This window comes from Temnothorax longispinosus, chromosome 8, assembly GCF_030848805.1.
Source record: "Temnothorax longispinosus isolate EJ_2023e chromosome 8, Tlon_JGU_v1, whole genome shotgun sequence".
In the NCBI taxonomy this organism is placed as follows: Eukaryota; Metazoa; Arthropoda; class Insecta; order Hymenoptera; family Formicidae; genus Temnothorax; species Temnothorax longispinosus.
Genome location: NC_092365.1, coordinates 7,391,120 through 7,411,222, shown reverse-complemented (window position 1 = coordinate 7,411,222; position 20,103 = coordinate 7,391,120). Strand labels below are relative to the sequence as shown.

At 46.7% G+C, this 20,103-nt stretch overlaps 1 protein-coding gene and 1 pseudogene across 1 annotated transcript; one reads left to right on the top strand and one right to left on the bottom strand.

The window, feature by feature from the left end:
- Nucleotides 1-3,616: 3,616 nt before the first annotated feature.
- Nucleotides 3,617-7,387, bottom strand: LOC139817843 (uncharacterized; annotated as a pseudogene).
- Nucleotides 7,388-16,592: 9,205 nt separating this feature from the next.
- Nucleotides 16,593-17,506, top strand: LOC139817841 (uncharacterized). The gene is made up of 2 exons (XM_071786127.1): nt 16,593-16,898; nt 16,970-17,506. The coding sequence occupies exons 1-2, from the start codon at nt 16,593-16,595 to the stop codon at nt 17,504-17,506; spliced, it is 843 nt and encodes a 280-aa protein (XP_071642228.1).
- The last annotated feature ends 2,597 nt before the right edge of the window (nt 17,507-20,103 follow it).

The window sequence follows — 20,103 nt, the reverse complement described above, 5'->3', positions numbered from 1 at the left end:
TGTAAAAGTAAATCACAATTATCTCGTGAGAGATTAATTTGTCCGATCGAAAGTAAGGATAAGGTCGCTCCAGAACCGATGATCATGTCGACTGAACGCGGTAAATGAAAATGAGGATCCGCTAGTTTTAAGTTAGCTGGTATGTTAATCAATTCGCGTGGAAATACTTCGTCTGGAATTCTATCTGCGATTTTTGGAATTATTAAAAATGAAAGTTTTTTCTTGAAGTCGTTGTTGATTGAATGAATGACCAATTCAACTGTACCGTTTGATGTTGTGTGCATATCGTTAATCGCACCGATCTGAACGGAACATGGGTGTACGGGTAATTTTACCCTTTGAATAAAATCTTGCGTTACAAAATGAGCCGTTGCACAAGTATCTAATAAGGCGCGACACTGGATAAAATTACCGTGAGCATTTTTAATACGAATTACTGCGCTCATCATTAATTGCGATTGTAAATTTCGCGAAAATACTTCAAAAACGAGTGGTCTCTGTCATTCCACTTTGGGCTGCGATATCGTTGCCTGAGTTGCAGAATTCGCGGACTCGACCTTGGGAAATCCCTGGTTTGTAGAAAAGGATTTGGAAGTCGGATTATGCAAAAGAGTGTTGTGATATTTATTGCACATTTTACAATGCGACCAACTACAATTGCCAGTATGCGATCGAAGACAATTTTGACAAAGCTTAGATTTTTTAACGAAATCCCATCTGCGTGGTATCGTCAGTTTAATGAACTCAAGACATTTAAAAATCGAATGTTTTTCCTTTTTGCAAAAAAGACAGTTCGAAGGCGTATTAGTAACTAAAGCGTGTGCACCTACATCATCTTTGCGCTTTTTAAACGAAGATGACTCCCCTTTAGAGAATTGTCGCTTATTGCTGACTCCAAATTTAGAACGCGACGCGTCTTGCTCAAGCGTGAAAATGCGGAATGCAGTCTCAGAAATAAACTTGTACAATTGCTCGAGAGTCGGCGAAACATCTAAACTAAGAGTTTCTTCCCACTTCGTCCGAAAGTTTGTTGGCAAAGCCCGTTCTATTATCCGAATTAATAAATGCTGATCCGGATGCACTCCTAACGATGCGAGCATGTTTACGTGTTGTCGCATGTCATCAACGAGCTTTGTCAAATCTTTATGTGTAGCTTTACCCGGTACTGACAGATCAATAATCGCGTCGAGATGTTTCGCGATTAGAATTCGTTTTCTCTCGTATGAATCGTTGAGAAGTTTCCACGCATTTTTATAATTTTCCCCGCTCACGTCGTAAATTGAGATCTTATTCAGAGCGTCGTCTCGTAACGAATCTTTCAAATACAAGAACTTTTGTAAATCTGTAATATCTTGTAACGAATCGATCATTGTTATGAACGTATTTTTAAATGATAACCATTTTTCTAAATTACCGTCGAATTTTGGTAGTTCTGCAACTGGTAATTTAATGCGACGCGTGTTATTATCGACTGGGATCGAGGTCGCATTTAAATTGACGGCGCGCGAATTTGACGCTGGTGCAAGTGATTCTATTTTGCTCGCAATCGCGTAATATCGATCCTGTATTTCGTTAATTTCGTTTAAATTTTCATCTGCCGGATCGATCAATGTGAGCTCGTCATGCAACTCTTCGTAAGCATGGAAAAGTTCCGTTATTCGATTTATTCGCATCTTTAAATTTGCCTCATCCAATCGATCCTCCGCTACTACTTTCTCTAAATTGGTTAATTGAGCCTTCAGCGTTGAACGCTTCTGGCTGATGTATTTTGCACGACTCATAATGAATCAGAAGAAAGTCGACTTTATAACTCGTCAGAAAATTCAATGTTTACTTCGGAGATAAAATAACGCAACTTCAGCTAACAGGATAGGATCGATTATCACGGGCATGATGAAATCACAATTTGATGAAAATTTGCGGCGTTACCAAGACAACCCGAATACAAATTCATATGTCACGAAAAACATCAACGCATCGCGCACGGACGAAACATCTTTCCATAAAATTTTAAATTTTTTATCCATTAATATTATTCAGACGTGAATTAAAGAACGAAACTCAAAATCGATTTCACAATTAAAGAATGAGTTTGTCGAATATGAGATGCATGTATTTAGGGTACTTAGCTTTCAAACCTCGAAGGTCTCTGCGATGGCTCAGACGAGGTGGAATCCGGGGACGACTGGTCAGCGTGTAATAAGACGTCTGGATAACGATGTTGAATATCCTCTTCATGAGTTCAGACCTCACAGGAGGCACCAAAATGTATAATCGAAAATCTTTTCAATGCGTAAAGATTTCCTGGTTTCGAATACTGGAACGGTGCAAAATAAAAAGTCGTATTTTTGAGCCAAGGGAAATGATCCTTTATTGGCTCATGGGGAAAAGCCTGTTACGGCATAAAAACCCCTGAGAACGTGTACAATAACAATCAGGACACAGATTGATAACAAGACGAATACGTGTAATTATGGTGACACTCGGTGTCGTTAACGGGGCCCCGTATATTGAGACTCGGCTCAATAGCGCGTTAGGAAAAGAGACTCGGCTCTCTCGCGTGCTCGAGACTCGGCTCGATCGCGTGTACGAGGCACAGCTCGATCGTGCATTCGAGGCTCGGCTCGATAATGCAATACCACGTCACTACATCACTATCACTTCGTCAATATAACGATAATATTATAACAGACACAACACATTTGTAAGACCGAACATCTCCGCGCTGCTTCCAAGACTAATTAAACTTCGCCTTTTTTTTGACAAATACATCGCGCACGGCAATCTTGAAGCCGCTCGAAAAATGCCGCTTCTTCTCCCTTCTCTTTTCTTGACGGTAACGCTGAATGCTGAAGTATGCGAAATTACGCGCGAATACAATATGTTGCGATCAATAAATTTACACATATTAATCCTTTCTTAAAAATAAAATGCAATAAATAAGTCCGCCTTGATCCACGGAACAACGGTGTACAGAGTTCCTTGTATTTTTAGCACAAGCAATGAACCGAGAGCGCGTACTGAAGCTATACGGCAACGCGACGCAAGCAAGCGAGCACGAATTTGCGGTAAAGGCGGTGTAACAGCGGTCGTGTACGAAAAGCGGTTTAACTGTGATCTGCAAGCGAAATCGGTTCCGCGGCGCAGCGGCGGTCCTTTATCGTCTCGGAGACGAGCCTCCCTCCAGGCTAATTGCCGATGATTTCAGGGAGGTGATTGGCCACCGACGGCCTACGTCACCGTGCATACGTCACAGTGCCAAGTGACGATTCGAACCGGTCGTTACATATTTTCGAATGCGTTGTTTATAGCATGGATCTTTCCTTTGTGTGAGCGCAGATGAGTCGTATGGACTGTCGAACAAAGCTTGACCTTATTATTGAAAACAATGTTAAAGTTAGAATGCTAATCACGAAAGATCCATGCTATACTGAATATTACCGAGACAATTCTTTAGCGACATTTGACGCGAATATTACTTCTCGCAAACGTGCATGCGCTGACATTCAGCCGAACGTAATTGCTTCGCGATGATGATTATTGCGATCTCAAACACTAACAAAAGAAAATATATTTTCCACACAATCGGCCTGCTAGAACATATTCATAGCCTTTTTCATCGATTAAGTACGTCGACAATTCGATGATAGAGTTGGTATTGATAATGACTCCACGTTGCACAGGTTTGAATTGCGCTCCACTTCCAACTATCATTTCTTGAAAAAGTTCTATAATAGATTTTAAAAATGCAACTGATGTTTGAATAGTTATTTGTGTAATAAATGCGGGAAGTTGAAAATTGGACACGCGTGCGGGTGATCGCACAATGTGTGGAATTGGCTATTTGTCGCACAGATGGCGCGCGCGTAATGGGCTACTTTCCGCGCACGTGTGATATAAATTTATTTTCAGATAACTCATTACCTGGGATTTTTTTCAATGCGAGGTTTGGAGTACGTGAAGTCACTAACGTAAACCATTTTGAAACGACTTCAATGAACAAGGCTGTTGTCTGATAGTCTTTTTTGAAATTTTGCATCACTAGAAAGTTTAGACCGGCACTAACATCGCGAGATAAAAAATTTTTGGCCTTATTTACTTTCATTTTATTAAAAGTGCCATTCGAAAAATCGTCTACTTTAATTTTCGGTGTTAGTTTTAGCTGTAAATTTTCTTGAAACTCAGCAAGTTCTTTTACATGCGAGCAATTAACCACAGAAGAAGAAAGATTATTTACATTTATGAAGTTTGTAGGCAAGGTTTTGTTATTAAGCAAACAGAATTTAAGATTCTTTAAAAGATGACCAGGATCAGCCAGAATAAACCAAAGCTTACGATTATCATCAACAGGATGGGTAACTGAGTTTGTTACTGTCGAATAACGTCCAGCAAAACCAACAAGAAATTTACGCCACATTGCTAAATTATTCGGTCCCATATCGTTTGTCTCACTTGGCGCTGGATCGGGGGGCTTGGAGCAGCCAAGTCAAAAGTACTGTGGCGTCACCATGAAGCGCCGCCACGCCCTTTCAAGGGCAAAAGGATTGAGGAGAAGGATATCGTTTGTAACGCTGTATACGTAAAGTCCGATGGATTCTGCTTTTTGAATAATTTCTAGTGCGATAGGGTGTAATAATGCTCCGTCATAGCTATCAGGTGTTAAATAAAAAGCGACATTTTGTTTCCAACGTGAAAAGATACCACCGAGCACAAAAATCAAACCATGCGTAGCTTCAGCACTTTCACCTACCTGCATTAGAAAACACGAAGAACCAAGAAAAATTATAAAAACAGATAGAAAAAATGCAGAAAAATGGAAAGAATTATAACAAAAAAAAAGGAAAAACAATTTACTGTAATAATGCAAAAGGAAAAAAGTCACAGTATGTACATATAACTAATTATAATTGATTTATTTTTGAAGACATACCTTTACGTGTACAAAATGATGCAATTCCACAATACAACTGTGTTGATGAGTCAAATTGTTGTCCTGGTGCAATAGCCATTTTATCTAGTACAAGCATACAATCTCTTTCTCTAACGTCCTTAAACAAAGCTATCTTATCTTCTAACAATTTTAAAATATCATCACAAATCCCTTCTTTGAACTGGATACTTTCCAGTTTCCTCCGGAGTGTACGTTCGGACGGTAAAGACGATTTTTGATTCCGTAACTCCTGATAGCCACTACAACCACAGGAAAACTTCAGTTTAAGTGCTTTTTTTATGGTGTCATTAGACCACGAACAGCGTAAAGATCGCTTCGTGAGAGCTTTAATTTGATTATCATTAAGTAATAGCTTTATTGATGATTCCAAATTTTGATCATTTCAGGCCTTTGAGTTATTTTGCATTGTAGTCAACATTAGAGAAAATCCGGAAGTGCTACAAAGAGTTCAGGACTCTCCTTAGAAAGAAGACTTAGAGCCTGCATTCGTGCAGAAGGAGGTCATTTCGAACACCTTATATAATTTTTGCATTCACACACACACACACACACACACACACACACACACACACACACACCCACACACACACACACGCGCGCACGCGCGCACGCACGCACGCACACGCACACGCAGTCACGCACACGCATACGCACACGCACACGCACACGCGCACGCACACGCGCACGCACACACACGCACACACACACACACACACACACACACACGACAGAGAAGGTTTGGAGTCACTAAATACTACAGGAGTGACGAACTGTGGGGTCCTGATCTCTGTCAAGGGATGCTAAGCGGGCTGTACCTCCACGAGGTGCATCCTGGGTAGTGCTAAAGCAGCCCGCAACTTTTATTTGACTTTAGTTGTGTTTTAAAACTCATAAAAACCATCTTATGTTTCAATTTTGAAAAAAAAATTTGAAGGCAAAGCAATTTCAAATTTTAACATAAAAATGGCGATAACTCGAAAACAACGCATTTTTGGACCTATGTTTGTATCAACTTTCTTTCTTGTTTTTGGTTCTCCTTTCATCTCCCGAGCGGATGACCTCGACTTACGGCGACCCTGTATAATACTTTTACATACACAATTTAAATCCGATTTAGTAATGTAATATATATAATTAATAAAGAGAGGTATTATATATTTGTATACATACGTTAATAACTTATGTATTTATTCAAATATGAGGGCCGTAGCACAATTTTATTATATTTAAGAGTTATATTCCTTCTGGCTGTCTCAAATGTGAATAAAGTTATTATAAGGTTATTTGATATCGCGAAATATCTTTATTGTGCAATTTACAAGTTATATAATATTAAATGGTTAAATTATAACATTTTATACAAAGATAATAGACTATTTAAGGGGATCCTAAAGTGAAGGCTGAACTTCCTCGACGTCGGTAATGTCAACATTTCTAATTATGTTTTCTTGTCATATATTTATATCTGTCCTTGTCTAACGAGAGGCATCTGTCTTTGTTCGATTACTGCGCCATCTCTTGCCACACGCAATATTGCTTATCCTGTCAACCTGAATGTGCTTTTGCACATATAAAAGTTATATAAAGTAATCTTTTTTTCTAGGTTTTCAATCTTAGATCTAATTGCACGATATTGTTCTTAAATGTTGTCCCTAGGTCATGCCGGTCTAATTTTGTGGATATTTATCGTGGAATTTTTGTACAAAGCAAATATTGTCGTCACGTATACCAAAAATTAACAAAAATATTAATTTTTTTTCGTTTTCGATATAAATTTGACCACCATGACCTAGATTTTGATGCGTACTTTAATTCTAGACAAGAATTTTGCATTTCTATAAAGTCAATTAAAAGATTAGTGCTAAGAAAAAAAGCCGGTATTACAGACGGCTTTAGGATCCCCTTAAAAGTATTAATATAACAAAGAGATAAAACAAAGATAATGATATAACGAACGATGATATTATACAAAGATTAGTTTACAAAGATGACTCTCTACATGTATCACGCGGTATTTAATGTGTATAATATATTATACATTATTACTCACTTATCTAATGTACAATAATTTCAATTTCACAGTAAGTAGAAAATTATTTTTTTTTGTTTTACGCGTAAACAGGATTTGATACAGAAAAATATTGTCATATTCAAAGAGAGAGAAAGAAAGAGAAAGAATTAAAAGCTATAGCTTCTTTTTGAAGAAATAACGAAATACATAACAATCTAAAACTATTATTGTATCATTTCTTCTTACATCTTAGAAGAACATCTTATACCCTTTCTTACAAAATTTTGGTCGAACGGTTTTAGTAAAGAATATAAACTTTGACTTAACTTAAATGACATTAAATCGTCAAATTCCTTAATTTCATTATCAGATGACACAACAGTAATTCTTCTAGGTGTATCAGGCAAATTCCTTTCTATTGACATAGCCGTAGACATCACATGTACCGACAACTTACGTCGAGGATTGCTAAGTATATTTTTCTATTGGAGATTATATGGATAAATTAATAAAAATATTATTAATTTATTATCTACCAAAATCACTTTAGTAGGGGGGTAACAGGTACTTTTACACTCAGGGATCTCGCTTGCGGTTAGCGGGGTCGGGGGGTGCCTCGCTGCCGCGGGGGGAGCGCCGTAAGCGGTGGGCGAAGGGGTCGAGGGACGGTGTTAAGGGTCATCGGTGAGGGGGCTATGCGGGCGGAAAGGATTTCTTGGCGAGAAGGGGAGCGCGACGCGGGGGGATGGTTTCGGGTAAGATTGGGTGCCGCAGGGCCGCCAACGGGGGCTCGGCGCGGGGACGCGGGTGTTCCGAGGGGGGGCGCTCGGAGCGGCGCTCGCGCCGTTACCGACCGTTTTGGAAAATCGCGCGCCAAGTTTTTTTTTGTCGTCGCTCGCGCGCGTCCGGACTCGCTTGAACTCGTCCGAACTCGTTCGAGGTCGCTCCTCTCGACGTGCCGGGGGGGAAAAAAATGCGTTCGAGGTCGTTCGTTTCGCGGGGGGTCTCGATCGCCCATCTTCGTCGTTTTTTACTCTCGGTCCGAAGGTCGTTTTGATCCGCGTCGCGACGGGCCGGACGCGGTTTTCCGACCCATCCCGGCGTAGATCGAGGGAGACGACTCATCTCTTGGTCCGCTCGATTCGTACGATTCGCGATTATTTGTTTAACGCGCGTCCGAACTCGTTCGAGGTCGCTCTCGTCGTTTCTTTCTTTTGTTTTTTTTTTCGGAGGATGCGGCGAGCGGTTGTCGTCATTCCGGGAAAGAGCGCGTCCGGCAGGGGGTACGTCTTCCGTTGAGATAACAAACGGGGGGGTATAAATTGAACGGCGCGGCAAACGGTTTTTTTTCTGCGAGGATTTTAGAGCGCGGTCGAGAGTTACTCGCTCAATTGAGAGTTAATATATTTGTAAAAAAAAAATACGGTATGGGAACGGACAGACGCTATTGCTCGTCGATGGTGCGTTTGCTTCGCGGCAGAGAAGTCGGATTTCGAAACGTATTCGCTGGCAATGACACATGGTGTCCCAAGCATTCTGTATCGCATATCAGTAGAACAGAACATAAATGGGAGGCTTTGGATTCATACGTTAAAACATGTTGGTGTATGGTTCGCGGCAGCGTCCGTAATGTTTACGACGAAGGATCGACACACGGGATTATCTGGAGATCGCTCGTGCCACGTTGGTCTATTGGAAACGAGCTCTGTTTACAGTGTGGAAAAAAGTGTAAAATAGGTTTCTAGATATTTATGATTACGCTGAAACATTAATGTGGTGGACTGAAGATGGAACATTTTATTTTGATATAGACGTTAGCGGTGCAAATGTAGCATTAGCGATACGTACTCGCGAATGAACGATCGCCGTTATCCGTCGTCCGAGGAATCGGACGACGAATCGCGCTGTCGCGAGCCTCATGCCTAAGTTTTCTCCGATTCGGACGACGAATCGGCGAGAGTCGAAGCACCGTTGTCGTCGAGCGCGCGCGCGTCGGTGGTGAAGGAAGACGCGCGATGGAATCTGGCTACCCATCATCTGCGAAGGGAAATCGGAGCGCGAACTAATCGCGAGCGAGAGTGGATAGAGACGACGGTGGCAAACTCCGTCAGGGCGAGCGACTATACGCGTTGCCTGCCGCTCGAGTATTATCTCTATTACGAGACGGTGTACGGAGGAGAGAGGATACGTCGGATTCAAACCGCCGGTTCTCGTCGTCTTTTCGACCGAGTGAAATTCAACGTTCCCGAGGGTAAACCCTTCTGGACGCGATGCGGAAGGAGTGCGACGAGTTGCTCGCCGCGGACGTCCGCGACGCGGACGGGTACCGCGCGTGGAGACGGCGATGCAACGAGTGTCTCCGACTCCTGCGGGAGCAGTGTCGAGTCAAACGCTCTGGGAAGCGAGGAAACACGGGAGCCGTGACCGCTCTGGTGGCTCTGATAGCGCGATTGGAAGGTTCGAGGAAGGATCTGCGTCGTCGATTCAAACGCGCCGTAGGTGCCGGCTTGGACGGAGGGGGCGGCGGTAGCAGCGGCAGCGGCAGAGGTTTCTCGTGGATCGAGATCGACGCGGCGTTCCAACGTCACGTGCTGACCGGCGCCGTGACGAACTCGACGTACATCGAGCCCGCGCGATTTCTCGACGACGCGAAGGGCACCGTGCTTGAAAAGGTGCGGGATAATATGACCGAACACGGGTGTCTGAAGGTCAACGTCATATTCAATGGGGAATTCGTAGCGGACGTTAAGACCGATGTGAAGAGTATCGCTACGCGAAACGAACAGCTTCTCCCGGGGTCCGATCTAGGCGAGTGGTACGATAGGCACGTGCGCGACGCGATTCTAACGCGGTTGGACGAATTTCAGGAACGCGACAGCGGATGGGCGTTGTCGCGAATATTGAACCTAATCGTGAACGTGAACAAGTGTAATCCCATGCGCGTGGGATGTTGGATGAAAATACCGCTAGGTATAAGACTTAAAAAGGCGGTGGTCAACGTGCTATCGGAGAACGACGCGTGTTTCGCGCGCGCGGTGGTCGCAGCTCTGTATCCCGCCAAGCGCAACGCGGAACGATGCGGCTCGTATCCCGATTACGCGACGGTGCTGAATTTTGACGGGATCGATTTTCCCATAGATCTGAAAAAGATCGGAAAATTCGAACGTCAGAACGACGTATCGATCAACGTGTTTACAACTCGGGAAGGAATTGAAAAGAAAGCTGAGTTCGGCCGGGGTGCCGACGACAACGCGATCGTGCCTCTGCGGTTAACCGACGATAAGAGGGACAGACACGTAAATCTGCTGTATCTGCGCGATACGCTGCGCGGCGTCAACAGGGGCCATTTCGCCTGGATAAAGAATCTGTCGCGATTGGTGAATTCGCAATTGACCGCGAAACGGTGCGCTAAGCACGTTTGCGATCGGTAGGTAAAAGAAATGAAAAAAAAGCACGAGGAACAAGGAAAAAGACGAGGCGTTATTTTTCATATACGCATAGTAATCGCTCGCACGTTATTTCGCAGATGTCTACACTATTTCTATACGCGCAATAAGTTGGCCGCCCACAGCGTCGACTGCGGTCGAATGAACGACTGCGCCGTCGTTCTCCCGAACGAAAACGATAAGTGGCTGTCGTTCGACAATCACGACAGAAATGAGCGACTTTCCTTCGTGGTGTACGCGGATCTGGAGTGTCTTCTCGAACCACGGGAGAGGGAAAACGTCGAGGGGGGCCCGAGAACGGAAAGATACGCTTATCAGCGTCACGTACCGTTCAGCCTGGGCTACTATCTGTGCTGCACCTACGACGATACCGCGTCCGCGTACAGATATCGTCGCGGCGAGGATTGCGTTTCGTGGTTCGTGAATGAGCTTCGCGTTCTCGCGCGTCGCGTTAAGAATAAATTTTCCATCAATATAGCGATGGTGGAGCTTACGAAGGACGAGAAAAGCGAATTTCGGCTCGCGACTCATTGTCACGTGTGCGGGAAATCGTTCCAACCGGAGGACAAACGCGTGCTGGATCACTGTCACCTAACCGGATGCTACAGAGGTCCGGCGCATTCTCGTTGCAATCTGAATTACAGAAACGTTTACGTGATTCCCGTGTTTTTTCACAATCTGTCGGGTTACGACGCGCACTTGGTCGTCGAGAAAATCGCGAACGATTTCGAGGGCGGGGTCGATCTGCTGCCGCTCACGAAGGAAACGAATTGCAATATCTCCGTCTTGCCGTGGGTGCGAGGATGCCTTAGGATGCGAGAGGGTGAACTGATACACAACTCGTTATGCAATGCACTCTAATATATATATTCTCTCTCTGAGCCTCGCCGCGTGGCTTACACTCGCTCGACTTTCGACTTACATATCTCCGCGAGCGCCTCGCTTTCCTTACACACACTCGCTCGCCAGTACGTGGTGCCCTCTCTCTCTACGCGCATACACCACAATTCTCCCCTTTTTTCAAATGATCGCCCTTTTCTTAATTGCTAGACGCTCCGATCGCCGCGACGGTTTAATGATTTGTCTGGTGTGCCGTTTAGTTACCTTTCCCGGTTCGGTCTGGACTCGAAAAGTTGACGGTGACAATTGTTCAACGATTTCGCCTGGGACGCGCTTTCCACCTGACTTCCCGTAATTGTCAATCATTACGGTGTCCCCCACTGACAATTCTACCCTTCGCGCCCGTGTTCGAGACCCCATTTGTGCGCCTTGCTTCTCGCTGACTTTAGTGCGCAAGTTCGGTCAGATCTGCGAAGCAGATCAAAACGCGTTCGGAGCTCGCGTCCGTATAACAGGTACGCCGGTGATTTGCCCGTCGTACAATGTGGTGTACTGCGATAGTCAAAAAGGAACTGGTTCACCGCCGTGTCCACCCTTTTCCCCCCTTTTACAATTTTTGAGACCTTGTCCTTAAATGTCCCGACAAAGTTTTCCGCTGCTCCGTTTGTCGCAGGGTGGTGCGGTGGTGAAAAACTGTGGTTGACTTTAAATCGACCTAAGAATTCGTTGAATTCTGCGCTTGCGAAGTTTGTTCTGTTATCCGTGACTACGTGGGCACATAACCCGTGTCGCGCGAATAATTCCTGGAAAACTTTCACGAGTTTACATGCTCTTGTGTCCTGTTTAAAATTGTATACCTCTGGCCATTTTGAGAAGGAGTCTATTACGATTAAGTACATGTCCCCAAGGAAAGGGCCCAGAAAATCGCAGTGTATTCTGTGTCATGCTCCTTCTGGCCACGGCCATGGTGTAAGTAGCGCGTGTGGTGGTGCTTTCCGATTTTCCACGCATGTCTTACACTGGTTTGTCATATTTTCAATATCGGTGTCAATGCCGGGCCACCACACGTAAGACCGCGCTAACGCTTTCATTTTGACCGTTCCTAGATGCGACAAATGTAGGTCATCTAGAATTCGACCTCGTAACTTATCCGGTATGACTATTCGATATCCCCAGAATAAACAATTATTTTCAACCGATAATTCATAACGCTTCGTGAAAAACTGTTTCTCTTCCTCGGGGAGCTCTTTATTATTCGTGGGCCAACCGAAAATGCAGAACCTTGTTATTCGCGATAAGACCCGATCCCGTTTTGTCTCGTGGACAACAGTCCCGTAGTCTATTATTTTCGCGCCCTCGGTAATGAAATGAAGTTGTGTAACGTCTGATTCAAATATGTCCGTTTTGTCCTCAATAGGTAACCGCGATAGCGCGTCACAATTCCCGTTTTGTTCTGATTTAATCCATTCGATGTCATACTCGAACCCTGACACGAAAATTGCCCAGCGTTGTAATCTAGTTGCCGCCGTTAGTGGTATGCCTTTCTTTGTGCCGAAAATGGTTTCAAGCGGTTTATGATCGGTGCGCAGAGTTATTTTGCGACCGTAAACAAAATCGTAGAATTTAACGAATCCGAAAACGATGGCGCTTGCCTCTTTGTCGTTTATTGCCCTGTTCAGCTCTTTTTCTGGAATACGTTTCGACGCGAAAGCGATTGGCCGTTCCGTGCCGTCTTTGTATTTGTGTGACAGAATCGCTGAGAGCCCGTAGTGGGACGCGTCGCACGCTAGTATCAGTTGCTCGTCTGGATTATAGTGCGCTAGGACTCGCGGGGAAATCATCTCGTTTTTAACCCACCAAAAAGCCTTCTTGCACTCCTTGGTCCATTCGAAAACTTCTTTATTTGCGCAATCAAAAAGCGGTCGTAACTTATCTGATCTGTTTTTTAAAAACCTCGCGTAGAAGTTGATTAGCCCAAGGAATGAGACCAGCTGTTTAGTGTTTTCCGGCCGCGGCGTTTCGTACATCGCTTTAACCTTCGTTTTGGATTTGTGCAGGCCGTCTTTGTCTATCACAAATCCCAGAATATCTATGCGCTCTTTCATGAAATCGCATTTATCTTTGTTTAGTCTTAATCCGCGCTCCGTTAGCCTGTGGCAAACCAGTCTCAAATTTTCAAAATGTTTCTCAGTCGTTTTGCCCGTTACGTAAATGTTATCCATGTACGCGATAGTATTAGGGATTCCTTGTAAACATTCCTCCATGATTTGTACAAACTCGCCTGGAGCAAGGGCTGTACCTTCTATCATTTTTGCGTATCGAAACAGGCCGGCATGCGTCGCGATTGTGAGATATTTCCGAGACTCTACGTCAATTGGTACTTGCATGTATGCGTGTGGGAGATCCAGCTGAGAAAATGTTGAGCCGCTCCGCATTACTGCAAAGATGTCGTCGATTCGCGGAAAAGGACGTTTAGTTACCTTCAGATGCGGGTTCAATGTAACCTTAAAATCTCCACAAATTCTCACCTGATCGTTACCCTTTAGTACCGGTACAATGGGGGTTGCCCATTCGCTCAACTCTACCTTTTCCAGATGGCCTAACTTGACTAACCGTTCCAGTTCCTGCTCGATTTTTGGCTTTAACGCGTACGGTACATGCCTTGCTCCGAGTGCGACTGGTTTGGTGTTTGGCTTTACATGGATTTGAACGCTACGCTTGTTGTATACGCCTGGCGTATTGCTGAATAATACTTCGAATTCAGTTAATAGTTTGTCGCGTACGTCGTTCGTCTGCAACTTATGTATCGCCTGTTTGTTATTTAACGCAATGTCTGAACTGCTGAGTGACTTTAATGGCCACAGCCCAAACGCTGAGAGCCATTGTCTTCCTATTAATGGGACTTTGTTTCCCTTCAATACTATGCAATGTAAAATTTTAGTGACGTTATTAAAATTGACCTTAAGGTTTTTTAACTGGCCCAGTGGCTCCATTGAATTGTCTTCATACGTGAGCAGATTTATCCCTGATTTTTCAATGTTAATATTTTTGAATTTACGTTTGACAAAACCTTCAGACATTACGCTAAAGTATGTACTTGAGTCAAATTCCATTTTGATTAATTGACCGTTAATCTTTACATCGAGAAACATTGGGTCCGCCCTGGTTGCGTCGCTGTGGTGTACATTCATCTTGAAGTCCATGTTGAAAAAATCGAGGTAGTTGTTGCTTCTGGATGTGCTGCTTTCTCGGCTGCCTTCACTGTTGCTCTCGTCCTTCGTGTCGCTGTGCTCTTCCTGCAAAAATTTGTTCGACAGCTTCTTCTTCTTTATGCAGGCCCGTTCCAGGTGACCTTTGTTGTGGCAGAAGTTGCAACTCTTGTCTCGATACTTGCATGATTTTGTCTCATGCCCATTTTCTCCACAGCAGTAACACGTCGATCTGCCCATGCGTTGCGTGCTTGCTTGTTGCGCTTGCACTTGATCGCTGGCCCGCTTGCGCGCTTGTTTTGTTGCTTGTACCGAGGCTTGCGATTTTTTTGTTGGTCCATGGCAAAACTTTCGTGTTTGAAATTTTTGTTTGACAGCGATTGTAATGCTCCTGTTGCGTTCTTCATCGCGCTCTCTCTCGCCGTGGCCTCTTTGCACGCATCTTCAAACGTTAGGTTTGCACGTTTGAATAATTCGATCCGTGTTGACTCCTCGTGGATCCCGCACACAAATTGATCTCGCAATGCGTTGCTCAGGTTATTCGCAAAATTGCAGTTGAGTGCCAGTAGCCTCAGTCGTGTCGCAAACTCCGCGACTGTCTCGTTTGGCTCCTGTTTTGCGCGATTGAAATTGCAACGCTCCATGACTTCGGACGGCGGTGGTTTGAGGTGTCCCGCTAGCAGCTTAACCAGGTCGTCGTATGTTTTTGCCGCTGGTTTGTCTGGCGCAGTCAGGGTTTTGAACAGCTTATACGTGTCTTCATCGATGTGCGTCAGTAAATGTGCTCGCTTTTTTTCCATCTCTGTAATGTCTTTCGCGAAAAAAAACAGCTCCAACCTTTCCGTGAATGATTCCCAGTCGTCCGATTCTAGCCTGAAAAAAATTTTCGCGTCAAGCGCCATATCGTCGTCACTGCTCGCGTGCTCGCCACTATCGTCGATCTGTCCGTCGCCGTTGTTGACGTTTTCGCTGTCTCCCTCTACCGCGTGGCCGCTCGTGCCTCGATCCGCGGTTTTCCTTGGAATCGCTTTATCTATCGTACCGACTGTGTTCGAGGATGCCGATCTGGCCTCTTTGCCCGCGCTCTCGAGCTCTAACCTCACTAGTCTCACGAGGTGCTCCCGTAGACTGTCTCTGCTTCGAGAATCGTCGACGTCGACGCCTCTTCTCCGTAGCTCTGCGATTATCTCTGGTTTTAGAAGGTGCTGCGCCTCATTCACTGTTAGTTTGCGTGCCGGTGACGAAGTCTCGCCTTTCTTTGGCTTTGTGTCGCTCATTCGCTACCCCGAGATTATATATTCGTTCGTATGTTGCACCAAATATCCTGAGTTCCTATCACAAGGCGTTGCATGTGCTGTTCGGCCCGCTGTCCGCCGCCTTTCGCTCGTCGCGGTTACTGCCGCTCCCGGCTCTCGATCCCGGGAATCCTCGCTCAATCGTCCTTGTCGCCAATTGCAATATCTCCGTCTTGCCGTGGGTGCGAGGATGCCTTAGGATGCGAGAGGGTGAACTGATACACAACTCGTTATGCAATGCACTCTGATATATATATATTCTCTCTCTGAGCCTCGCCGCGTGGCTTACACTCGCTCGACTTCCGGCTTACATATCTCCGCGAGCGCCTCGCTTTCCTTACACGTTGCCGGGGTACACGTGGGACGCCATGCTGAGGTACACCGGCGTGCGTTTCGAGCTGCTCACCGACATCGACATGGTGCTGTTCGTGGAACGCGGAATACGCGGCGGCCTCAGTCAATGTTCGCTCAGGTACGCGCGAGCCAACAACAGGCACGTACCGACACACGACTCGTCCCAGCCCACTACGTATCTCATGTATTACGACGTGAACAATCTGTACGGCTGGGCTATGAGCGAGTCGTTGCCCTACGCGAATTTCCAGTGGCTTGACGACCCTGAGAATTTCGACGCGACGACCGTGCCGGCGGACAGCGACGTCGGTTACATTTTGGAGGTGGATTTCGAGTACCCGCGGGACCTGCACGACGCCCACGCGGATCTGCCCGACTCGCGACAAACCGCCCGGTAAGCGCCAGGAGAAACTGCTCGCCACTCTTTACGACAAATCACGCTACGTGACGCACTATCGAAACCTGCAGCAATGTCTGCGACTAGGTATGCGTCTGACGCGCGTTCGTCGCGTTCTGCGATTCGCCCAGTCGCCGTGGCTTTGCGTCTACATCGAGCTGAACACCGCGCTTAGGACGCGCGCAAGCAACGAGTTCGAACGTAATTTGTACAAACTGATGAACAACGCCGTCTTCGGCAAGACTATGGAGAACGTGCGCGATCACGTGGACGTGCGTCTCGTGACGCGATGGGACGGGAGATACAACGCGGAGGCGTTGATTGCTAAGCCGAATTTTCACAGCAGGAGCGTCTTCTCGGAGAATCTGGTGGCGATCGAGCTGCGAAGGCTCGAGGTAAAATTCAACAAGCCGATCTACGTGGGTATGTCTATTCTCGAGATATCCAAGACGCGTCTCTTTACGAGTTTCACTACGACTACATGGTGCCGCTCTATCGCAATCGTTGTCGAATTGCTTACACGGATACGGACAGTCTGATATATTCGCTGGAGTGCGAAGACGCGTACGAGCGTATGAAACGCGACGTACACAGGTTCGACACGAGCGATTACGCGGAGAACAACGCGCACGGTATGCCGCGCGTCAACAAGAAGGTGCCCGGTTTGATGAAGGACGAGAACAACGGCGCGATCATGACGGAGTTCGCGGGCCTCAGAGCGAAGATGTACACTTACAAGGTACTCGGACGCGACGACACCAAGAGAATAAAGGGCGTCAAGAGAAACGTAGTCGCGAAGAGGATCACGTTCGAGGATTACGTGGCGTGCCTGCGGAACGCGCGCGAGCTGAAAACGCGCCAGTCGTGCATACGCTCGACGCTGCACGAGGTTAACACCGTGTCGGAGCAAAAACTAGCCCTCAGTCCGCACGACGACAAGCGATACGTGACGTCGAACGGCGAGGAGACGCTTTCGTGGGGACATTACGGAATACCGTTGTAAAAATAGGGGAAACAATATTATACGCTTTAAAAATTGTTTTATCGTAAAAATCAATAACACGTAAGAAACAAACCAACGAATGTGTAAACTTTTATTGACAATAAAATAAGCGTTGCGCGTTTCTACGAATGTCTAAGTATTTTTTTTTACAATACAGACGCCTTATCTATCCACGAATTGTGCAAACTGTCCATTCCCAGCCACTTCACGAACGCTCGATTGCCGCGCTTGCGCAGGACTTTTTCCACGAGATAGACGTCGGGATTGGAGACGCGCAGCAACTCGTGTTCGTAGAATCCTCCGGCTATCGCTTCTCCGCGAACGTCTTTCAGCAGATACGTAACGGGATTGGTCCTTTGTACTTTGGCTATGCGAAAGATCACGGTGGTCCAATTGGGAGTGTAGCCTTTTTCGAAGATCGTTTTGAATTTGCTCACGCGCACCGGATCGCCGACTCGAAATTTCGCCGGCGCGGCTATCTTCGCGCGACTGTACACCGTGCGCAGTAGTTTTTCGGCGACGGTGGGCGTCACGTCCGCCGGACGCATTCGGATCGTTCTGTGTCTGCGACAATTGTAATTCGACAAGAGGCGCGGCAGCGAGTCTATCCATCTGTACGATCCCTGGAGCGTGAAGAGCTTCCACATGTCGTTTTTCAGCGTACGATTGAATCTCTCCACCACCGACGCTTTCATCACCGAATACGTGGAGTAGTGATTCACCTCGCGCTCCTCGAGGATTTTGCGCACGTCGGCGTTGTAAAATTCCTTTCCTTTGTCCGTTTGCAGATTCTTGGGGTGTCGCGCGTCCTCGCGAAAGATCTTTCGGAGAGCCGTCGCGACCTCCTTTCCGCCCTTGCTCTTGAGCGGGATCGCCCAGGCGTACTTGCTCAGCACATCGATGACCGTCAGAATGTAATTGTGACCCGCGTTTGCGCGCGAATAGGGGCGCATCTCGACCACGTCGGCCTGCCACAGGTTGTCGTAACCGCGCACCACGACGCGGCGGCGAGGAAAGTTTTTTCGCGCCGACGCGTGCAATTCTTCGACGAGTCTACGTTTTTCCACGCTCATTTTGTTTGAGAAGCTTCAAAACGGTCTTGATCGCGATGATTTCAACCTCGTGCCTATCCGCGGTATTTTCACGGTAACGGACTCCTTTTTAAATTCTTTTATCGCGTCGCTCAAAGTCTTTCCGAGTTCCGCGATCGCTTCCTCGACGAACCTCTTGTTGGCCGCGTCGGCGCCGACCTCCGGCGCGGCTACGCGTCGTATCTTGCGCCCCGACGCGTCGTAGGAATCCTGAGCGTTCAAACGGAGCGCGACGTTTTCCAGCGCCGCGATTCCGTTTCCCAATTCTCCGATCGCGTTTTTATTCTTGATCTCTTCGATCAAAACGCTTTTTAGCTGCCCAATCGCGCCCTCTACGTAGCTCCTGTTCGTCGCGTCGGTGTCGACCTCCGGCGCGGCTACGCGCCGTATCCTGCGCTTCCTCGCGTCGTAAGATTCTTTGTCCAAACGGAGCGCGTCGTTCCTCAGCGTCGCGATTCCGCTTCTAAATTCTTCGGTCGCGTTTTTCTTCTCGATCTCACCGGTCACGACTTTCTTGAGCCGTCCGATCGCGCCATCTACGTAGGTCTTGTTCGCCGCGTCGGTGCCGATTTCCGGCGCGGCTACGTGTCTTATCTTGTGCTGATCCGCTTCAAAAGAGTTTAAACGAATGAGGAGCGCCGCGTCCCTCACCTTCGCTATTTCGTTCTTCAAATTTCTCTCCGCCTTGTTCTCTACCGCCGCAATCCTACCGTTCAATTCTTCAATCGCGCTTTTCTTCGATCGTTCGTTCGCGTCCTCGACGTAACTCCTGTTCGTCGCGTGTCGATCTCCGGCGCGACAACTCTTCGTATCTTGCGCTCCCTCGCGTCGTAAAAATCCTCGCTCACGAAGAGCGCGTTGTTGCGCGCGTAATTGCGCAGGGACTCGATCGAGGAGCGCAATCTCACCGCGGACGCACCGTCGACTCCGTCGCCGCTGCCCCGATTCGTCAGAGACATGCTGAATTTGTTCACGGACATCGCGCTAACGGGCGCGCGACTCGCACTGACGTCGCGACCGACGCGACCGATCAATTTATGACGAAACCGGCCTCGCGAAGTTCCTCGATTATCGACAGAATTTCGTTGTCGTAAGCGTCGTTGCCGGCCCGACGAGAGGCGTCCAGCAGTCAAAGTCTATCGACCAGCTCGTTGGGATCGTCCCAGTGAACGTAATCGATAGCTTTGTCGGTCAGTCGCATGGCCGACGGTAGCCCGGCACCCTTCATAGTTCCAACTCTGTGAGACAGGTTTACGAGCGGCGCTATTATATTTTTGTACTTCGGTCCCTTGTTGCCCTTGACGGGATTGTCGGCTTTGCCGCCGCGTTTGTGAGCGCTGGTGGAGAAAAGTATACTCTTGTACGTTAGTTTGTCCTTCTCCGTGTAGATTTTAGCGTCGGGTTTTCCCATAAAGATCAACTCGTACAGGCCGCGCGTACCTTTGTACGGTACACCGTCGATGACCATGGAGTCATCCGGGTTCAGCTTGAATCGCTTGTTTCCCA